Source organism: Myxine glutinosa, chromosome 2 (genome assembly GCF_964187855.1).
Source record: "Myxine glutinosa chromosome 2, kmMyxGlut1.1, whole genome shotgun sequence".
NCBI classification, from domain to species: domain Eukaryota; kingdom Metazoa; phylum Chordata; class Myxini; order Myxiniformes; family Myxinidae; genus Myxine; species Myxine glutinosa.
In genome coordinates this window covers 101,187,231-101,207,359 of record NC_136262.1, presented here as the reverse complement: position 1 = coordinate 101,207,359, position 20,129 = coordinate 101,187,231, and the positions used below count along the sequence as shown (strand labels likewise).

The 20,129-nt window shown below is 45.3% G+C and overlaps 1 protein-coding gene across 6 annotated transcripts in view; it reads left to right on the top strand.

Moving 5' to 3' along the window:
- The window catches only part of NAA35 (N-alpha-acetyltransferase 35, NatC auxiliary subunit), a 161,087-nt gene that overhangs the window by 78,579 nt on the left and 62,379 nt on the right, over positions 1-20,129 (top strand). For all 6 annotated transcript variants that reach the window (XM_068107647.2, XM_068107648.2, XM_068107645.2 and 3 more), the window contains one exon: positions 11,305-11,483. In XM_068107647.2, coding sequence (XP_067963748.1) covers positions 11,305-11,483 — 179 coding nt within the window. The remainder of the gene's footprint in view (positions 1-11,304; positions 11,484-20,129) is intronic.

Here is a 20,129-nt window from a genome sequence, read left to right as displayed (position 1 = left end):
TTGGAGACAGCTGACCTGACGTTCACGGAGGCCCTACGGTTGACCAACGTTTACACTGAGGCCCGGAAACAATCCACCGCTTATGACCACGCACGGGTCGTCGCGGGGACTTCTCAACTCGCGCGACCGGAGAGGGCTACCGCCGAGGATACGGGTGCGGGCTCGACTGCGGCCGAGCCCCTGGCCGCTCCCGAGGTGGACTCGGATTCCGGCCTGGCAGCAGCAACAGCAGCCAGGCCCAGGCCTGACCGGAACGTGACATGTTATTTTTGCGGCAATCGGCAGCATCCCAGGTCAGCGTGTCCGGCTCGGGAAGCCATATGCCATTTGTGTTCTACTAAAGGACATTTTGCGAAAGTGTGCAAGAACACCGCGCGGGGCACACGAGCACGCGTGACCTTGAACGGGCTTATCGCGGAGCCAACGGACCGAGCACAGAATGGGGCGCCTCACCCGGCTTTGATGAGCGCTCCTCCTCCTCGCGGGTCCCTGGCTGCACGCACGTCCTTGGTGAGATACACCGGGCCGCCGAAACAAATGGCGCAAACGCGACCGGCCGCGGAGCGACCGACCTTGACTGGCGTTCGAACGCCTTCCTCAAACAAACAAAAAGTTCCGGCTTTGAAAGCTCGTCCTGTTGAGCAACAAATGCTGCACATGACACGAGCACCATCTGACGGCTGTTCGTACGAACTACACGCTCTTGCTCCAGTACGTGAAAGTACGATTGACTGCAATCTTTCGCATGGGACACGAGCACCATCTGACGGCAGCTCGTACGAACTACACGCTCTTGCTCCGGCACGACCAACTATGCGTTTGGCACGGGGGCCCTCCGGAGGCTCCTCGAACGACCGGAAAACTGCAGCCGGTGTGGGATCCACGTGCGAGGCGCGATCTTCTCGCTCGGACGGCGCAATACCTGCCGGATCTTCTGGCCTTGATCAGGCCATGATCCCACTCTTGGTCGAAGGCATTTTTGCGCGGGCCCTAATCGACACAGGATCTACGGATAGTTTCATCGATCAGCGGCTGGTGCATCAACATGGGTGGCCGGTTATCGGGACTACACGACGGATCTTCATGGCCTCCCAAGGACTTCGGCTCAGCACGAAGGGGGAATGTCGATTGAAACTTGTGATAAAGGGACGCATGTTTTCCGATGTACATCTCATGGTCTTGCCTGCTTTATGTGCGGACATCCTGTTAGGACACGATTTTCTTAAGCGACATGGACGTTTGGAAATTGAATTCGGTGGGACGGACACGCTTGCTGTGTGTGCACTCGCGAAAATGGAAATTTAGCCTCTTTCGCTGTTCCCCGACCTGACCACTGACTGCACTCCTGTAGCGGTAAAATCACGGCGCTACTCACGAGCGGACGCGCAATTCATTGCGGAAGAAACGGCCCAACTCTTGAAGGACGGTGTTATCGAACCTAGCCGGTCGCCGTGGCGGGCACAGGTCTTAGTGGTGCGAAGTGAGGCCCATCGCCGGCGCATGGTAATCGACTACTCACAGACAGTTAATCGCTTTACACAGCTGGACGCCGACCCCTTACCGGGGATGGACGCGCTAGTACGACTGGTGGCCCAGTACTCCGTCTACAGCACTCTTGATCTGCGTAGTGCGTATCATCAGATCCCCATCTCTAGGGCTGATCGCATCTATACCGCCTTCGAATAGGGTCAAAGGTTATACCAGTTCACCCGATTACCTTTTGGGGGTAACGAACGGGGTCGCCTGTTTTCAGAGGGCTATGGACGACCTCGTTACTAAGGAGAACTTGACAGATGTCTTTGTCTATCTGGACAATCTTACGGTTTGTGGGTATGACCAGGAGCATCATGATGCTAATCTGAAGCGCTTCCTCAAGGTCGCGCATAGGTATCGCCTAACCATGAATGAGGCTAAGTGTCGTTACTCTCAACGCACGATAGATCTTCTGGGGTACACCGTGACCCATGGCTCAGTCTCTCCGGATAAGGAGCGTCTGCGACCTTTGCTTGATATGGCCCCGCCCGGCGATCGAGCTTCGCTGAAGCGAGCTCTCGGGCTGTTCGCCCACTATTCGAAGTGGGTGCAAAATTTCTCTGTGAAGCTCCGCCCCCTCGTGGCCTGCGACACGTTCCCCATGAGCCCGGCCGCCTTGGCGGCCTTCGGGGGCCTTAAGGCCGACATCGTGGGCGCCGCTGTGGCGACGATCGACAAGAGCGAATCTTTCGTCTTGGAAAGTGATGCCTCGGATCATGCGATAGCGGCGACTCTCTCCCGGGGGGGGGGGGGGGGGGCGCCCTGTGGCTTTCTTTTCGCCGACTCTCACCTCCGCTGAGCGGAGGCATTCGTCTGTCGAAAAGGAAGCGTACGCGATCGTCGAGTCAATTCGGCGATGGCGACCGTACTTACTCGGGCGATGCTTCCAAATCATCACGGACCAACAAAGTGTTGCGTTCATGTACGACACCTTACATGCTCAACGTATTAAGAATGAGAAAATCACTCGCTGGCGTATCGAACTCGCCGACTTCTGCTACACCATCAAATACCGCCCGGGGAAGGATAACCTGGTCGCCGACGCCTTATCGAGGCCGGCTACGTGCGCGGGGATCGTAACTTTGGAGGGGCTGCGCGCTTTGCACGACACTATGTGTCGTCCAGGGGTGGCGCGTTTCGCTCATTTTGTGCGTAGTGGTAATCTGCCGTACTCGATTGACGAGATCCGCCGGATCTGCCGAGACTGCGCTATATGTGCGGAACTCAAGCCGCGTTTTTACAACCCTCCCATGGGGACGCTGGTTAGGGCTACTAGACCGTGGGAGAGATTGGCGATTGATTTCAAAGGACCACTGCCGGTGTCGAGCAACTCTCGCTAGCTGCTCACTATCATTGATGAGTACTCACGATTCCCTTTTGCTTATACGTGCGGGGATATGACGGCAGCCACAGTCATACGGTGCCTGCAGAATTTGTTTTCCATGTTTGGGTATCCGGCCTACGTGCACACCGATCGGGGTGCGGTGTTCCTGTCACAGGAGGTGCGAGGTTATTTGCTCCAAAATAATGTTGCTTCGAGTTACACCACACCGTACAGACCCCAGGCGAATGGGCAGATCGAACGCTTCAATGGGATTATATGGAGGGCCGTCATGCTAAGCCTCCGGACCCTCGGCTGGGGTCTTGATAAATGGGCTTAGTCGCTACCTGCGGCCCTGAACTCGATCCGGGCTCTCCTATGTACGGCCACCAACCAGACTCCCCACGAAAGACTGTTCCACCACCATAGAAGCTCGGGTAGTATCCGATCTTTACCCAGCTGGCTCGCTGAGCCGGGGCCAGCCTATCTCAAACGAGCGGTGCGCACAAGCAAGTACGACCCCTTTGTGGATAAGGTGCAGGTACTCCAGGCTAATCCCGAGCATGCGCGCGTGATGACGGCAGATGGCCGCGAGTCCACTGTCTCCGTACGCCATCTCGCCCCTTGTGGGGTCATCGACCCTTATAGGGATATCGACGAACCGATCTACGAGTCTATGGACTCTACCGAAGCTTCCTCTATGGAACCTTTGCCGTCACCTCTGTCGTCACCTACACCCTTGCCTGAAGGCTCTGAGGTGCCCCCTCCTACACCTGCCTCCAGCAGCTACTCCGACGCAGGGGACTCCGGGCTTTGGGACGCCGTACCCGGTAGTTTCCGGACACGGGCTGGCAGGGTAGTTCGCCACCCCGACCGCTACGGGTGGACCGACTGACATGGAATGACGTACCCAATCAATTAATGCTGACGCATGCTTGCGATCTGCCTAGCGGCAGTATAGTTCTAAAGGCGGGGAGAATGTAGTGAAATTATACCAAAGTTGAACCCAGGAGACATTCTCGCTTCAGCCACTGAAGGGCGTCTATAAAACCTGGGACGTCCGCGACGCTGGCCACTCCTGTGACATTTACTTTACATGTAGTCTTGAATGGTACGTATATGCTAGACTCGCACATATATGCTAGACTCGCTTGCTTTGACTATTATATCGGTCCTCTCTGTATGATACCAAGATCCTGATATCTATTGCATGACTGTATTTTTACAGGATGATGCCAGAGATCTAATTGAGATTAAACCTACCTATGGGACAAAGTTGTGGACCTGATTGATTTTTCACAACACCTTTGTTTTTGATTCACAACTTAATATATCCTTTTACAACAGAAATTTTTTAGACAAGATTTCCCAGTAGGGCAAATGTAATCAGGTTAATTCAATGCTTCTAAAACTCAATATCTTCCCAACTCTGTCTCTGAAACCCCTCTCAACTCGCCAATCTCCTTTGAAAACTCCACAATTACACCATGTGAGACAATAAACCGACTAGGTATTATTCTAACATCAAATTTATCCTGGAATCCACACATTGCACAAATAGCTAAGTCTGCCTCGAATAAACTAGAAGTTCTGTTCAGATGTCGAAGATTCTTCTCCTCTCAACAGTTGTTTCAACTATATAAAGAATTGATTTGTCCTTGTATGTACTGCTCTCACATCTGGGGAGGTTCCAGTTACACATACTTACTGGACAGAATTGAATCAAAAGTAATCCGACTCATGAACTCTCCCAATCTGACCTCAAAACTCGACCCACTCTAATTACGTCGCAAAGTTGGCTCTCTTTCTATTTTCTACAGAAATTACTTCGGTTTCTGCTCCCAATAACTTTCTGTTGGTATACCTCCGCCATTAGCGAATTCCACGGAATTCCACGGAGACCACGGAATTCCAAGCACGGAATACAAGCCACTACATTACATCTCATGATTATTTTGTGGCAATTGGCAACTCAAGGGTGGATGCGTTATGATGTTTGTTTCTTCCCTACCACTGCCAAACTACAGAACTCTTTACCTTCTCATGTCTTTCCACAGGCCAACTGGCACGGTCTTCAAGCAGCAATCAATCATCTGGACTGGTCTCCCATCTCTACCACCTCTGACATCAACTCATCCTGGGAATTCTTCCAAAGTAAATTGCTCTCTCTCATGCACAGATTTATCCCATCTCGTCTTCAGTTGTCATACCCTTCCTCCCGTCCATGGTACACGGAATCTTGTGGTGAGGCTGTTGCCCAGAAACAACTTGCCTTCGTCTCCTGGAAAGCAAATCCAACGGAAGGAAATCTCATTTCCTTTCACAAAGCCCGAAACAAGTGTGTGTCCACCCTCAGGAGAGCCAGGAAACAATATCTCTCCGTTCTCAAGACCGAACTCTCTTATCTGTCTCCCTCTTCCAAATCCTGGTGGCGTCTGGTCAAATCCGTTTCTGGTGTTTGTTCCCCCTCCATCCCCTCCCTTACCTCAAACGGCTACACAGCTGACTCCGCACGTGAAAAAGCTGAATGCCTCAACTCTGTGTTTGCCTCTAAATCTTGTGTCCCAAACCCATCCCTCTCTGTACCCACCATACCCAGTCGTACCCTGCTGCTCCTGGACTCCGTGTCCTTTCCTCCTGACAAGGTGGAAAAGTTTCTGTCAACCCTCGACTCTGATTCTGCAACTGGACCCGACGGCATCAGCCCACGGGTCCTAAAATCCTGCTCTGCTGCTCTATCTCACCCTCTCTCTGTTCTCTTCACCCTCTCTTTTGCTCAAGGTCAACTGCCATCTGCTTGGAAATCAGCCAACATCACCGCTTTGCACAAAAAAGGTGCAAAAACAGATCCTAGCAACTACAGACTAATCAGCCTTCTCCCAATTATCAGCAAAGTCATGGAATCCATCATTGCTTCGGATATGAAATCTTTCCTCTTCTCCAATGGCTTGATCTCTGATCATCAATTTGGTTTCAGACCAGGTCACTCTACTCTGGACATGCTGCTTCTGCTGTCTCAACAATGGATGGAGGTCCTCAATGCCAAACAGGAAATTAGAGCTGTCTCCCTCGACATATCACGTGCCTTCGACACGGTCTGGCACCCCGCTCTGCTCACCAAACTCTCCTCCTTTGGTATCCATGGAAATCTCCACGCATGGCTGGCGGACTTCCTCTCTAGTCGTCGTCAACGTGTGGCCATGAATGGGTTTCTCTCATCTCCTCTTCCTGTTCAGGCTGGAGTTCCCCAAGGCAGTGTTCTGGGCCCCGTGCTTTTTCTGGTCTTCATCAATGATCTCTCTGACTCTCTCGAAAATCCTCTCTATCTCTTTGCCGATCTGAGGGAAGAGGAATGGAGCGGCAGAGAGTGGAGTCATCAGCAGTCTGCTGCCTCCTCACTCTCTGAAGACCTGGACAAAATCACAGACTGGTCAAACAAGTGGAACATGTCTTTCAATCCTGACAAATCTCACACTCTTACTATGTCTCTCCGAAAAGATCGACTGGACAACCCTCCCATCTACTTTCTCAACAATCCTCTCCAAGAAGTTCTGTCGCTCAAAATTTTGGGTCTCACTATCTGCCATGATCTTTCTTGGGAAAACCACATTTCCAAGCTGGCCTCCAAAGCCAGTCGCCGACTGGGCATCCTCCGTCGTGCGAAGTCCTTCCTCGGCACACCTGAGCTCCTCACCACATACAAGGCTTTCATCCGCAGCTCAATGGAATACTGTTCTCCCCTATGGGCCGGTGCTCCTGCCTCACACCTAGCTCGGCTTCACGCTGTTGAAACCAAAGCTTTCAGAATTATTGGAATCTCCCGCGATGAAGCTATCTCTGAGGGCCTTTCACTCACTCACCGCAGGCAGGTAGGTGGTCTTTCTGTCTTCTACCGACTCCTCTCCGGCCTTGCACCCCCAGCTCTCTCTGTGCTCTGTCCCCCAAATATTCCTACAGGTCGCACAAGATCTGCCAGCAACCCTCTGATGGTTAAACTGCCGAAATCTCGGCTCTCTGCTCACCTTCACTCTTTCATTCCTCTTTTCTCCCGCCTCTGGAACAAACTCCCTCACTCCCTTCAATCCCACTCCTCCCTCCAGGTCTTTAAAACAGCTGTTCACCACCATCTCTTATCTTCCCCCATCCAAAACCTTGATCTTTTCTACCCCCGCTAATTCACCCCAGATCCACCTTGTTTGAAATTCCAACTTCTTTCCTGGAAGTCCTGGCAGTGTCCATATGTTTTATACCTCTCCCACCGCCCCCTTCCCATGCCCCCCCCCCCCCCCCCCAAAGCCCTCGCCCTCTCTCAGATCTCTCGATGTCTCCATGTCTCTCGGTCCCTGCTCTCAAATGTTGTGTTTGTGTCCTTCCCCCTCTCCCCATCTTGTCTACTGCTCCCGATGTTATATGTTTTATGTGTCGGTTTGTCTTTCTGTGTGATTAATGTTCGCTCTTTCACGAGCCTCGATCTTGTATACAAAAAAAAAAAAAAAAAAAAAAAAAAAAAAAAACACATGCTTTCTCAAAATATTTTCTCACTACCCACAAAATATTGCTTTCTCAAAAACTCTGAGACTATTCTCTCTTTCTTAACTTTTCTATCAATGCAGCTCTTTTATTTAGGCCTGGCCTCGATGAGGACTATATACGTAGTCCTTGCCTGGATCCTTCAACATAAATAAAAAAAAGAATAAATGGCATTGCCAAAATTATTGACACCCTAGACTTAATATTTGGTAGCACAGCCTTTGGACAAAATAACTGCAGTCAAGCACTTCCTATAGCCATGAATGACCTTCCTACACCTATCTACTGGCAGTTTGGCCCACTCTTCTTGTGCAATATGCTCCAGTTCGCCCAGATTTGAAGGGTACCTTCTCCCAACTGCTGTTTTCAGATCTCCCCACAGCTTTTCAATGGGATTTAGATCTGGACCCATTGCTGGCCACTTCAGAACAGTCCAACATTTTGTCTTGAACCATTCCTGGGTGCTTTTTGAAGTGTGTTTGGGGTCATTGTCCTTCTGCAAGAAGGATTTGGGCTTGTTCAGGTGTGTTTTGGCAAACTCCAGTCGGGCTTTCTTATGTCTCTCTCTCAGCAATGGGGTCCTCCTGGGTCTCCTACCATAGAACCCCCTTTCATTGAGTTGGCGACGGATGGTGCGAGTTGAAACTGTCGTACCTTGTGTCTGAAGGTCATCTTGAATCTGTTTGGCAGTTGATCGAGGTGCTTTCTCCACCATTCGAACAATCCTTCGCTGCAATCTTCGATCAAGTTTTCTATTGCGGCCATGTCCAGGGAGGTTGGCTGCAGCGCCATGGGCCTTAAACTTCCTGATAACATTGTGTACGGTGGATACAGGAACATCAAGGTCTCTGGAGATGGAATTGTAGCCTTGAGACCATGCTTGGCTACAATATTGTGTCTGACCTCCTCAGACAATTCTCTGGTGTTCTTTCTTTTCTCCATGCTCATTGCGGTACACACAGTGACACAAAACAGCAGAATGAATCCTTTTCTCTATTCAAACTTGTTGAATGAGTGATTTTTATATTGCAGACACCTGCAACTCACCATAGGTGAGTTCAATTCCAAAGTAAAGGAGAATCACCTGCTTGAAATCCAATTATTTCTAACAACTTCTAAAAGGGGCCAATTATATTGTCCGGGCCATTTTAGGATTTCTGTGTAGAATAAGGTATGATTTAGTAATTTTTTCAGCTTTTTTTGTTTTGTTCCACTGCAAACCAAAGAAATACATACGTGGATACGAAAACATTTTTTAATTTCAACAATTTTCTGGAACCCACAATGAATAAACGAACACAACAAATGAGAAATGCCACACAATTAATTTAATGAAGTAAATCAAGGAATAAAAATGAAAGGTGAGGTAAATGTAATATTTCCTACGGTGAGACGTCTCTAGTCAGTCACAAATACAACACACAGGGAAAAGATAATGAAAATAAAATGTTTATTTTAGACAGCAGGCCCTCAGCTTTGGCCTCAACGAGGACTTTTAGTAGCTTGGTGGTCGTTGAAGCTCGAAGCCCACAGGTGGGAAGCGCTCAAGATGGCCGCGGAGTCGCGCGCCTCGGCACCACAAACATGAGGTACTTTGTGGTGGTCCTCTTTCGGATCCCTGTGTCGTCCGGGGAAGCACAATGCGGACCCAGTCCACCACGGCCTCAGAAGTGCCCGAAAAACCCCTCAAAATCCTGCCGACTCGGCAAAAGCGATCCTCTCAGGCGCACACACAAAATAAAAGATGCAGCTCCTCCACCAACGTCAGTTTCTGTTCAAAAACCCACACTGAGAGAGCGAGCAAGACGTGCTCTTCTTCCTCTCACTCCTCTTGAACCTTCTCTCCTGACATCATACCGACCAAATGGCCGAGCTCTATTGAATCACCCCACGGTCTTCTTGCCCAATCATGAACTTCAGGTTGTGGCCTCCTTGCTTTGCTTGGTGTGAGTGTTAATTAAGGCGGGCTTACTTGTCGATCGGCAATGTTCGGGTTTTATTGGCGGCTGTGGTGGTTTAATTGAGGCTTTGCATGGCTGGCCTTGCGGTAGAGGCAAAAATGTTGGGAAAGGTATCAAAGGGAAATCACATACTGGGGAAAAACTAACCTTAATCCCTAACTAGTTATCACAGCATCACCCCTCATGTGAATACACATAAACAATCTTAAGCTCCAGTTTCCCTACTTAAATACATTGAGATGTCTCCTACGCATCCATGGTCCATGCTATAACTATACAATCCTATCGTTACTATGGGATTCCTCCATCTACCCCCACAAACATAACAATATATACTTTTGCTCCATTATATATAGATTCGTCGGATGTCGTTAGCGGGTAAGTGGCAGTAAAAAAAATATATATATATATATTTTGATGGCATTACTCCATGAACCGGTAGCTCTCCTTCCACAGACCAGCGGTTAAGAATCTCTCATACATAGCACAATATCTCAAAAAGTGTTGGACTGATTCAGAAGAAACTTGGTGAAAGGCTGGGTGTGCGACAATGACAACTTTATTCGATTTTGGTGAAGATCCAAATCCGGAAATGAGAATTTTTTAATTTTGAAAGTGATTCTTCACTACTGAGAGATAGGGCCAAAAACAATATATTCTTCTTCTCTTTCATTTATGTCCAACGGTACCAAGCTTCTGCTCTGCCTTGACCACGGTACTCCACTTCCCTTTGTCCTCAGCCAACTCTCTCCACTCTCCAACCACCCCACCTTATTGATGTCCTTCCTCACACAATCCTCCAATCTCAACCATGGTTCACATATTTTTCTCCTACCCTTTTCAACATGTCTGCTCCCTTTGCCATTCTCTCTTCCCCCATCTGCACCAAATATCCAGCCCATCTCAGCTCACATTTCACCCATCTCTCTATCAAGACTCTGCCCATCTGAAAAACAATCATACTTGTGAAGTGGAATTGGGTGGGACACATCAGCAGCACACCATATAACAGATGGACACAGCAGTGACAGTATAGATACCAATGGGGAGTGGTATCAGTGGTTGAGGAAGGCAACCCAAAAGGTGGAGCAATGAGCTTGATCAATACTAGGGAATAGTAAATTGGAATGAAAGCACTAAGGCCTGGAACATTTGGTATTACCAAAGTGAGGCTTTCCTCCAGTAGTGAACTGAGAACGGCTTGCCTTTGTGGATTGAAATGATGATAATAACCAAAATGTAAAAATTTTCATCTTCTCCAAGGGCCTTTTTCCCTTTCCATGCTTTTTAATGCAAACTGAATCTCATCAGTGCATTCTGTTTGTGATGTTTCCATTTCTTCTTTCAAGTCATATATCTCGGGCTATTTTTTACGATATCTCAAATGTGAAAAATAGCCCACTTTTAAGAGATTTCAGTCAATTATTCAAGATATTTAAGTCAATTGTCCAAGATATTTAAGTCAATTGTCCAAGATATTTAAGTCAATTGTTCAAGATATTTAAGTCAAATATATCGGGCTTCTAAGCTTTTCTTCTTTATTTTTCATTTTTGTGTTGAAGTTTACGTCTTCTCCAATCTTCTACCTTGGAATCTCACATAATTCATAGTATTCAACCTACTATTTCACTCTGGTGCCTCATTTATTTCCTATCTTCATTAACCTTTTGATTATTTGTGATAACTTGTTGTAGGTACTTTAATGCAAGTGGTGGTGAAAGACATGGTGTCATTGGAGGTAAAACACACTGAGAAAAGCGGGTGAGAGTAAACCATATTGGCGATATTAAAATCTCACATAAGTGGGGAGGCATTCTGATGATTTGTGAAACAGTTAACAACTTTTGAATCTTATCTTGGAACACAATATGAGTGACGTATCTAGATCAATTTAAACTTCAACCTTTTAGCAACCACAATGATCTCTAATGTTGAATGTTTGGTGCTTAATCTGTACAGATCAGCCAATCCTAATGGGGTTTGAGCCACTGGTAAATCAGAGATTGCTTCCCCCAACATTCCCACGATACGCCAAGATTATCAGTCGAAAGGACACCATGGAGTACCTACGCAGTCTAGTGGGGAGGATTGGAGCTTTATGTGAAGTCACTAACCTCACCAGCTTTCACAGCATACTGGTATGAGCTGGAACTCCCCCATATAAATGTATACAATACATACATGCATGCATACATTCTTGCATATTTTGTTGCTCTTTAACGGCCACGATTATCCCACCTTGTGGGGTCGGCCAGGGGAAGCTTGGCCCAAGTCTTTCACAAACAGGCCTAGCGAGGCCTGACATTCCCCAAGTTAGGGCAGGAATTTGGAATTTAGCGATGGTGCCGGCGATACTCGCCTACTCTTTGCGAAGGACACCATGGGATCGTTAACGTCAGACAGGACTCCCAGTTGAACGTCCATCAGAGGGACGGCACACACATTGGTGAATCACCGTACCTGTGAAAAACCGAACTGACAGTTTCGAACTGACTGAGTGACAGCTGGGTCAGGATTCGAACTCAGGCTAGACAGCTTAGAGGTGAGTGTGCGTACCTCTAGGCCATCCTGTCAGCTCTACATTCTTGTATGTGTGTATATATAGTCACGTGAAAAAGTAAGTACACCCCATGTAAAGTTTTGACTTTTTCAACATATTTCAACATACAGCTATTTGATCTTCATTTCAACAATATTGATAGATAAAGGTGATATAATATAACAAATATCATGAAACATTTACATTTTGTAGTCCATTGAATAATTTAAATAAACATAAATGCAAATTTCGCATGTGGAAAAAGTAAGTACACCCTTGGCTCTAATAGGAGGTGTTGCCCCCTTTGGCAGAAACAACCTCAAGTAGGCATTTCTTATAACTGTCTACCAGTCTCTGACATCGAATGGGAGAAATGTTTGCCCACTCCTCCATGCAGAATTCTTTCAGCTGTGCGATGTTTGAGGGGTTTCTTGCATGCACAGCTCGTTTCAAATCCCCCCACAGCATCTCGATGGGATTTAGATCCGGGCTTTGACTTGGCCATTCCAGAACCCTCCATTTCTTTCTTTTCAGCCATTCCTTGGTGGATTTACTGGTATGTTTAGGGTCATTGTCATGTTGCAAGGTCCACCTTCGGTTGAGCTTCAACTTTCCGACAGATGGCCTCACATTATCCTCAAGCACCCTCTGGTACAATGAAGAAATCATAGTGGATTCTATGATGGTGAGATGCCCAGGCCCTGATGCAGCAAAGCTGCCCCAAACCAAAATATTTCCACCACCATGCTTTACAGTTGGTATCAGGTTCTTGTGGTCAAATGCTGTCTTTGGTTTTCGCCAAACATGCCTTCTGGTACTGTGGCCAAATAGCTCTACCTTTGACTCATCTGTCCAGAGCACATTGTTCCAGAAGTGCTGGTCTTTGCCTAGGTGTACATTGGCAAACTTTAGTCTTGCCCTGATGTTCTTTCTGGACAGCAAAGGTTTCCTCCTGGCACACCGCCCATGTAGATCAAATTTGTGCAGCCTCTTTCTAATGGTAGACTCGTGCACTTTGACATCAACAGTGGCAAGAGCTACCTGTAGGTCCCGTGATGACATTCTGGGGTTCTTAGAGACTTCTTTCAGCATCTTGCGGTCTGCTCTCGGGCTGAACTTGCTGGGTCGGCCTGGCCTGAACAAGTTGGCAGTTGTTTGGAATCTTCTCCACTTGTAGATGATCGTCCGGACTTTCGAATGATTGATTTCAAATTGTTTGGAGATCTTTTTAAATCCCTTCCCAGACTCGTAGGCATCTATAACCTTCTTTCTGAAGGCCTCAGAGAGCTCTTTTGATCTAGGCATGGTGACGCCGCACACTTCAACAACAAAGAGCAAACCAAACTAAATGTCTTAGGTTTAAATAAGACAGGTTCCTCCAAGATCCTCTCTAACGATGTTCTAATCATTTGCACCTGAGCTGGTGCACCTGATTCTAATTTTAGGTATTTGAAGTAGTGATAAATGTAGGGGTGTACTTACTTTTTCCACATGCGAAATTTGCATTTATGTTTATTTAAATTATACAATGGACTACAAAATGTAAATGTTTCATGATATTTGTAATATTATATCACCTTTATCTATCAATATTGTTGAAATGAAGATCAAATAGCTGTATGTTGAAATATGTTGAAAAAGTCAAAACTTTACATGCGGTGTACTTACTTTTTCACGTGACTGCATGAGTTCAAAACACACCTGGTCACAAGTGTGCCGCACTGACCGGGTCCTCAGTCGAGGTCCTCAGCGTCATCCCGTTTCGGCCCTTCAACCTCGATATGGTCAGCTAAGGTGGGCCAGCAGGGGCACATACACATCCACATGCAGCAACTACACCTAGATGCGTACATACCCCCACCCCCAGCCAGTGCGAATGCAGACTACAATAACAAAATGGCCTCCACATCCAGAATCCACAGCACCAAACAAACATGGTGGAACACTCAAACACCCACCTTCATACTTCCCTTTCTCCCATACCTGGCCATTTCACTCTCCTCCTCACATCCTTTCCCTGCTGAAGTACAACCCCAGGACATACAACACTGTGGCTTGCTACCTGGCTGTTTCTCCTGGCCGGCTTACGTGTCCCCTTTTCAAAGGCACTGCGTTGCTGTACCTCCTCCTCACCCACCTTATGCACACAACCCATCCGGCTCTGACAAGGCCACCTGCCCCCGATGCTGTCTCTCCAGCATCACCAGCCTATTCCTGGTCGCCACCCAGTCTTTCCTGGGAGTCACTGGTATCACCAGCACAAACATTTTAAAAACTTTACATGGGGTGTACTTACTTTTTCACGTGACTGCATAAGTTCAAAACACACCTGGTCACAAGTGTGCCGCACTGACCGGGACCTCAGTCGAGGTCCTCAGCGTCATCCCGTTTCGGCCCTTCAACCTCGATACGGGGTGTACTTACTTTTTCACGTGACTGTAAAAACCTCGGAAGGATGACAGGCTGAGTCAACCCCCCTGTAATATATATATATATATATATATATATATATATATATATATATATATATATATATATATATATATATATATATATATATATATATATATATATATGTATATGTATATATATGTATATATATATATATATATATATATATATATATATATATATATATATATATATATATATATATATATATATATAGATATATATAGATATATATAGATATATATAGATATATATATATATATACAGACTTGGCATTTAATATGGAATATTTTTTTGTTCTTGACTTGGGTTTACTTTCTGAACTCAGTATATCAATCTGGTGAGTTTCTTTTACCCTTCGGTGATGTCTTTGTTGAAAGAACCATGTCACTGATTGTCTTTCGCAGCAAGAAGTCAATAACAGGATTATATCACAGGTGGCGTGACAAAATGTAAGGACAGGTACATTTGACGATTGGCTTCACAATCGGGTATATAAGGGTTGTTGCATTCTGTATTAGTGGAAAACAACTGCTGCACGTCTACAAAAGTTATTGCCGCTTTCTCTGGAGATGGTCCGTCAACTCGACAATGCTGTTTGTCATGGAGTGGTGGCTTTACGAAATTACGGCATGAAACAGCGTGCTATTGCTCGGCAGTATGGCATCACTCAAGGTCAGGTGTCAAAGATCCTGAAACGAAATGCTCAGAGGGGTGTCCCTACTTCAACACCGAGGCCAGGACGTCCACGCAGAACCACAAGGAGAGATGATCGCCAGCTACACCGGTTAGTCTGCAATGGCCGTACCAAGTCAGCTAATCGGCTTAGGGCTGAGTGGCAGCAACTGACAAATGTGCCTGTATCCAGAAGGCTAGTCAACCAACGACTGGTTCAAGCAGGCTATCGTGCCAGGCGTCCCCTGAGAAAGCCACGCCTGACCAGACAACACAGCCAGCGCCTATTGCAGTGGGCCAGAGAGCACCGTCAATGGCAGCCAGGACACTGGAATCACGTGACCTTCAGTGACGAGTCTAGATTTATGGTCTATCGTCAAGATGGCCATGTCCGAGTGTGCAGACAAGTGCATGAAGCCCACAACGAAGATTGTATAGTGCCAAGAGTCCAAGCTGGAGGTGGTGGGGTGATCGTTTGGGCTGCTTTTCATGCAGGGGGCAAAACTGACCTGGTTGTTCTGAATGGAAACCTGAACCAGTTCAAGTACAGGGTCATTCTGGAAGAAACATTGCTTACATTTGCTCGTGCAGCCTTTCGAGGAAACTTTGTCTTCCAAGATGACAATGCACGGCCTCATCGTGCTTGCATGATCCAACACTTTCTTGCTGACCGTGGTGTAGAGCATATGGAGTGGCTCGCCATGTCCCCGGATATGAATCCGATAGAGAACTTGTGGGTAGAATTAACGTGTCAAATCGACAACTTGGACCAGCAGCCGACCTCTGTGCGTGAATTGCAGCAGGCTATTGTAACTGCATGGCAAGCGATTCCTGTCCAAACCTTGGCAAATCTCGTGAACAGCATGCCTCGACGTGTACGTGCTCTCCTGAATACTCGTGGGGGTTACACGAAGTACTGAACTGTAATTTTACTGTCCGTAATCCCAGTCATAATTTAGCTTTTGTTTTTTTTGAAAAATATTTTGGCTAATGTGCAAAATAAAGAGATACTTCTGGAAAACGTACAGAAGTTTAACACAGTACTGTCCGTGAATTGAGTTCGATATCAGTTTACATCACTTTCAAGGATCAATTTATTTGCTTCGAAATGTCAAATGTGGTTTTTGTTTCTTTGAAAGATGATGGTAACATTAACAAAATCTAGAATAATTTCAACATAATTCCAATGAACTTTTGGTTCTAGGTCATCTTGAAAAGTAAGTTCACCCCCACAAAAAAAATATTCCATATTAAATGCCAAGTCTGCATGTATATTTATATATATATATATATATATATATATATATATATATATATATATATATATATATATATATATATATATATACAGTAAAACTTCCTCCAACGTGGGGGATACGTACTGGAATAACCTCGTGTTGTAGGAATTCGCATTGGAGGAATCATTAAGCGTATGGGGAAATTGGGGATATGTTCCAGGCTCCCAAAAAACTGACCCTAAAACAGCCTTTCTTCCTTTTTTTACATGTTTCTTTGTATGGAAGGGTGCAGCATTATTAAATATACATTAAAATAAGTGTTCGTATCATAATAGTACTGTATTATTGCAAAATAACACCTTATTGTGAGGTGGTTGTTGGAGGTTTGGGTGATGATGATCGACGATGGGAGCCATAATGATCATAATGATCTGGGTGGGAGACATAATGATCGACGTAAGCTCACTTATGGTGGCAGGTTCGGAGATGTTGACAAGTGGCAGCTCGTGCTGCGCGTGTACATAAATTAAATAGTAATTAAGCAAGGTAATAAGGAAAAAGAATAAAATCTTTGGGGAAACGCCGGCCGTTTTTGTCGCAATTAATCCAGAATGTAAAATCGAACTGCGATCGGCAGGTGGGGACTCGTATCATCGTATGTATAAATTAAATATTAATTAACCCTTGTCCACACAAGGGGGGTCTTTTTAGCCTAAGAACACCTGCCTTGTGTGTACAAGGGTTAAGTAAAGTACAGTACAGTAATAAGGAATAAGAATAATATACAGTAAATCTTTGGGAAAACACCAGCCACGATCGCGTAAATGCGAAACACACCCTCGCGTTGGGGAGGTTTTGACGCATTTAATATATATATGGAGGGGATTGTCGTGGAGACCGCAAGGCTAACCCCCGCTCTAGCAGGGAAAATGGCCTTAAAATGCATGTTGTTGTTGTTGTGTATATATATATATATATATATATATATATATATATATATATAATATTATATTATATATATATATATATATATATATATATATATATATATATATATATATATATATATATATATATATATACACAATATATATATACAGTCATCCCTCGTTTATCGCGGGGGTTACATTCCAGATCCCCCCGTGATAGGTGAAAATCCGCGAAGTAGAAACCATATATTTATTTTATTATTTTAATATATTTTAAGCCTTTAAAAACCCTCCCCATACTCTTATAAACCTTTCCCACGCTCTTATGAACCCTTTCTACACTCTTAAACACACTTTTGAGACCCATCCTTAGTCCTTACGTATTAGAAAAATATTTGTACGTGTATATATAGCTGTACAGTACATTGATGCAAGTTCTTTTATAATTGCAATTAATTAACAAACAAACATACACAATACACATATGATCATGGAACTACACAAGTACAGTACAACAAAGTATTTACATTGATGCAAATTGTGTTTTTGAAAGCAAAAGGCAATAATTGACAAAAGTGCCTTTAATCAAACCTGAGGCCTAAGCATAAAGAAGTCTTCATGAGCTATTCAAAATAGAGATGATGATTAATTTTGAAAATTAATAAGAAATGCATTAGCTTCCTCTTGCATATGCAGCAGCTTCCTGATGGTTAATTTGTAGGAAGCAGTGGGGGGTGGAGAGGAGGTGAGGGTGGTTATTCCTGATCTGATGCAGTGATGAAGCAGATATCTCATCTGTATCAAAAGGTAATGACCGAAAAATCCCATCCTCCACAACCTCGGTCATTCATGTTACTCAGCGACTTAATTTAATTGCAGCTTTAGACAACATCATTGAAATCGTCATCATGATCATGTGTCTAAGTTGTAAACATAAGTTATTGTAAATTAGAGGTTACCCAAAGTATGATGACTCTTAAAACCATATTGATCATTAAACTGCAGGACACAGTTTGGCATCAACCTTGCAAATTACTTAAAGTAGCAAAGAACCGTCCAAGAACCCTCCTTACGGATGGGTTAATTACCCCCAGAATCATGGACAAGTTAATTACCCCCAGAATACGGGACTTTCAAAATGCGCGATTCTTTGTCTACTCATTTATAATGCGTATTTTATTTCGATTTACTGTAATATTCTTTTAATATAGGTTTTAATTAATGTGTTATATTTTTATTTTTATTATTATTAATTTTTTAGGCTAGAAAATGCTTATTTTACCGCAAAAATAATTAAAATCTAAAAAAATAAAAATACCTATAGGCCGCAGAATCCTGCGATATAATGAAAAATCCGATATATAATTTTACATATACTAGCGAGAAAAACCCGCGATGTACCGAAGCTGCGAAAAGTGAAGCGCGATATAGCGAGGGATGACTCTATATATATATATATATATATATATATATATATATATATATATATATATATATATATATATATATATATATATATATATATATATATATATATATATATATATACGAGGTGTGTTCAAAAAGTATCCGACCTTTGTTCATAAAAAATACTCGTATCCAGATACAACAAACTTACACTAATCTCCTTCAAAGTAGTCCCCTTGGGCTGCCACACACTTCTCCCAACGGTTCTGCCACTGTCGGAAGCAGCGCTGGAACGCCTCTTTTGGGATGGCGCGCAGCTGGTCCGTCGCATTCCGCATGATGTCTTCTCTGGACTGAAATCTGGTCCCTTTCAGGGGCATTTTCAGCTTGGAGAAAAGCCAGAAGTCACACGGAGCCATGTCGGGAGAGTAGGGAGCCTGACGAAGCACAGGTGTGTTGTGTTTGGCCAAGAAACTCTGTATCAAATGTGAAGAATGGGCGGGGTGCGTTATCGTGATGGAGCTGCCAATTGCCCGCTGCCCACAGGTCCGGCCGTTTGCGTCGCACAGCGTCACGAAGGCGACGCAGAACCTCTTGGTAATACTCCTTGGTGATGGTTGTGCCGTGTGGTGCGTACTCGTGATGAACCACGCCACTGGAGTCGAAGAAGACGGTCAGCATGACTTTGACATTGCTGCGGACCTGCCTTGCTTTTTTTGGCCTCGGGGATGTTGGATGCTTCCATTGTGATGACTGCAACTTGGTTTCTGGGTCGTACCCATAAACCCAGGACTCATCGCCAGTGATCACTGTGTTGAGGAAGCTGGGATCGCTGTTCACAGTCTCCAGCATGTCCTGTGCGATCTCCAAACGGAGTTGCTTCTGCTCAATCGTTAGCAGCTTTGGTACGAACTTCGCTGAGATTCTCCTGAAGCCCAAATCCTCCTTCATAATGGAATGAACGGATCCAATGCTGACGCCCACCTCGTCTGCAAGTTCTCTGATCGTGATTCGACGATCCTGCATCACCAGGGTCCTCAATTGGTCAATGACGATCTCATTTCGGGATGTTGAGGGCCTACCCGAACGTGCTTCACTCTCCACTGATTTGCGGCCATCTTTGAAGCGGTTGTACCACTCCTTTATCTGTGTGGTGCTCATTGCTTCGTCGCCGAAGGCCTGTTGAATCTTGCGGATCGTTTCCACTTGGGAATCGCCAAGCTTTATACAAAATTTGATGCAGTAGCGTTGTTCAAGTTTTTCCGTCATTTTGTCAAAAACGAAAATCCGACGGCGCTCACTTACACTTCCTCACTCATCGGCGGTCTGCCGTCGAATGACAGCTTCTGCAGGTGGGAAAAAATTCACGCGTGCGCATTAGGATCGCCTACATACGTGCACCAATCAACGCCTCCCTAGCTTCATTTGTTTACGCACGACAAATTAAGGTCGCATACTTTTTGAACACACCTCGTGTATGTATATATATATATATACATATATATATATATACTGTATATATATATATATATATATATATATATA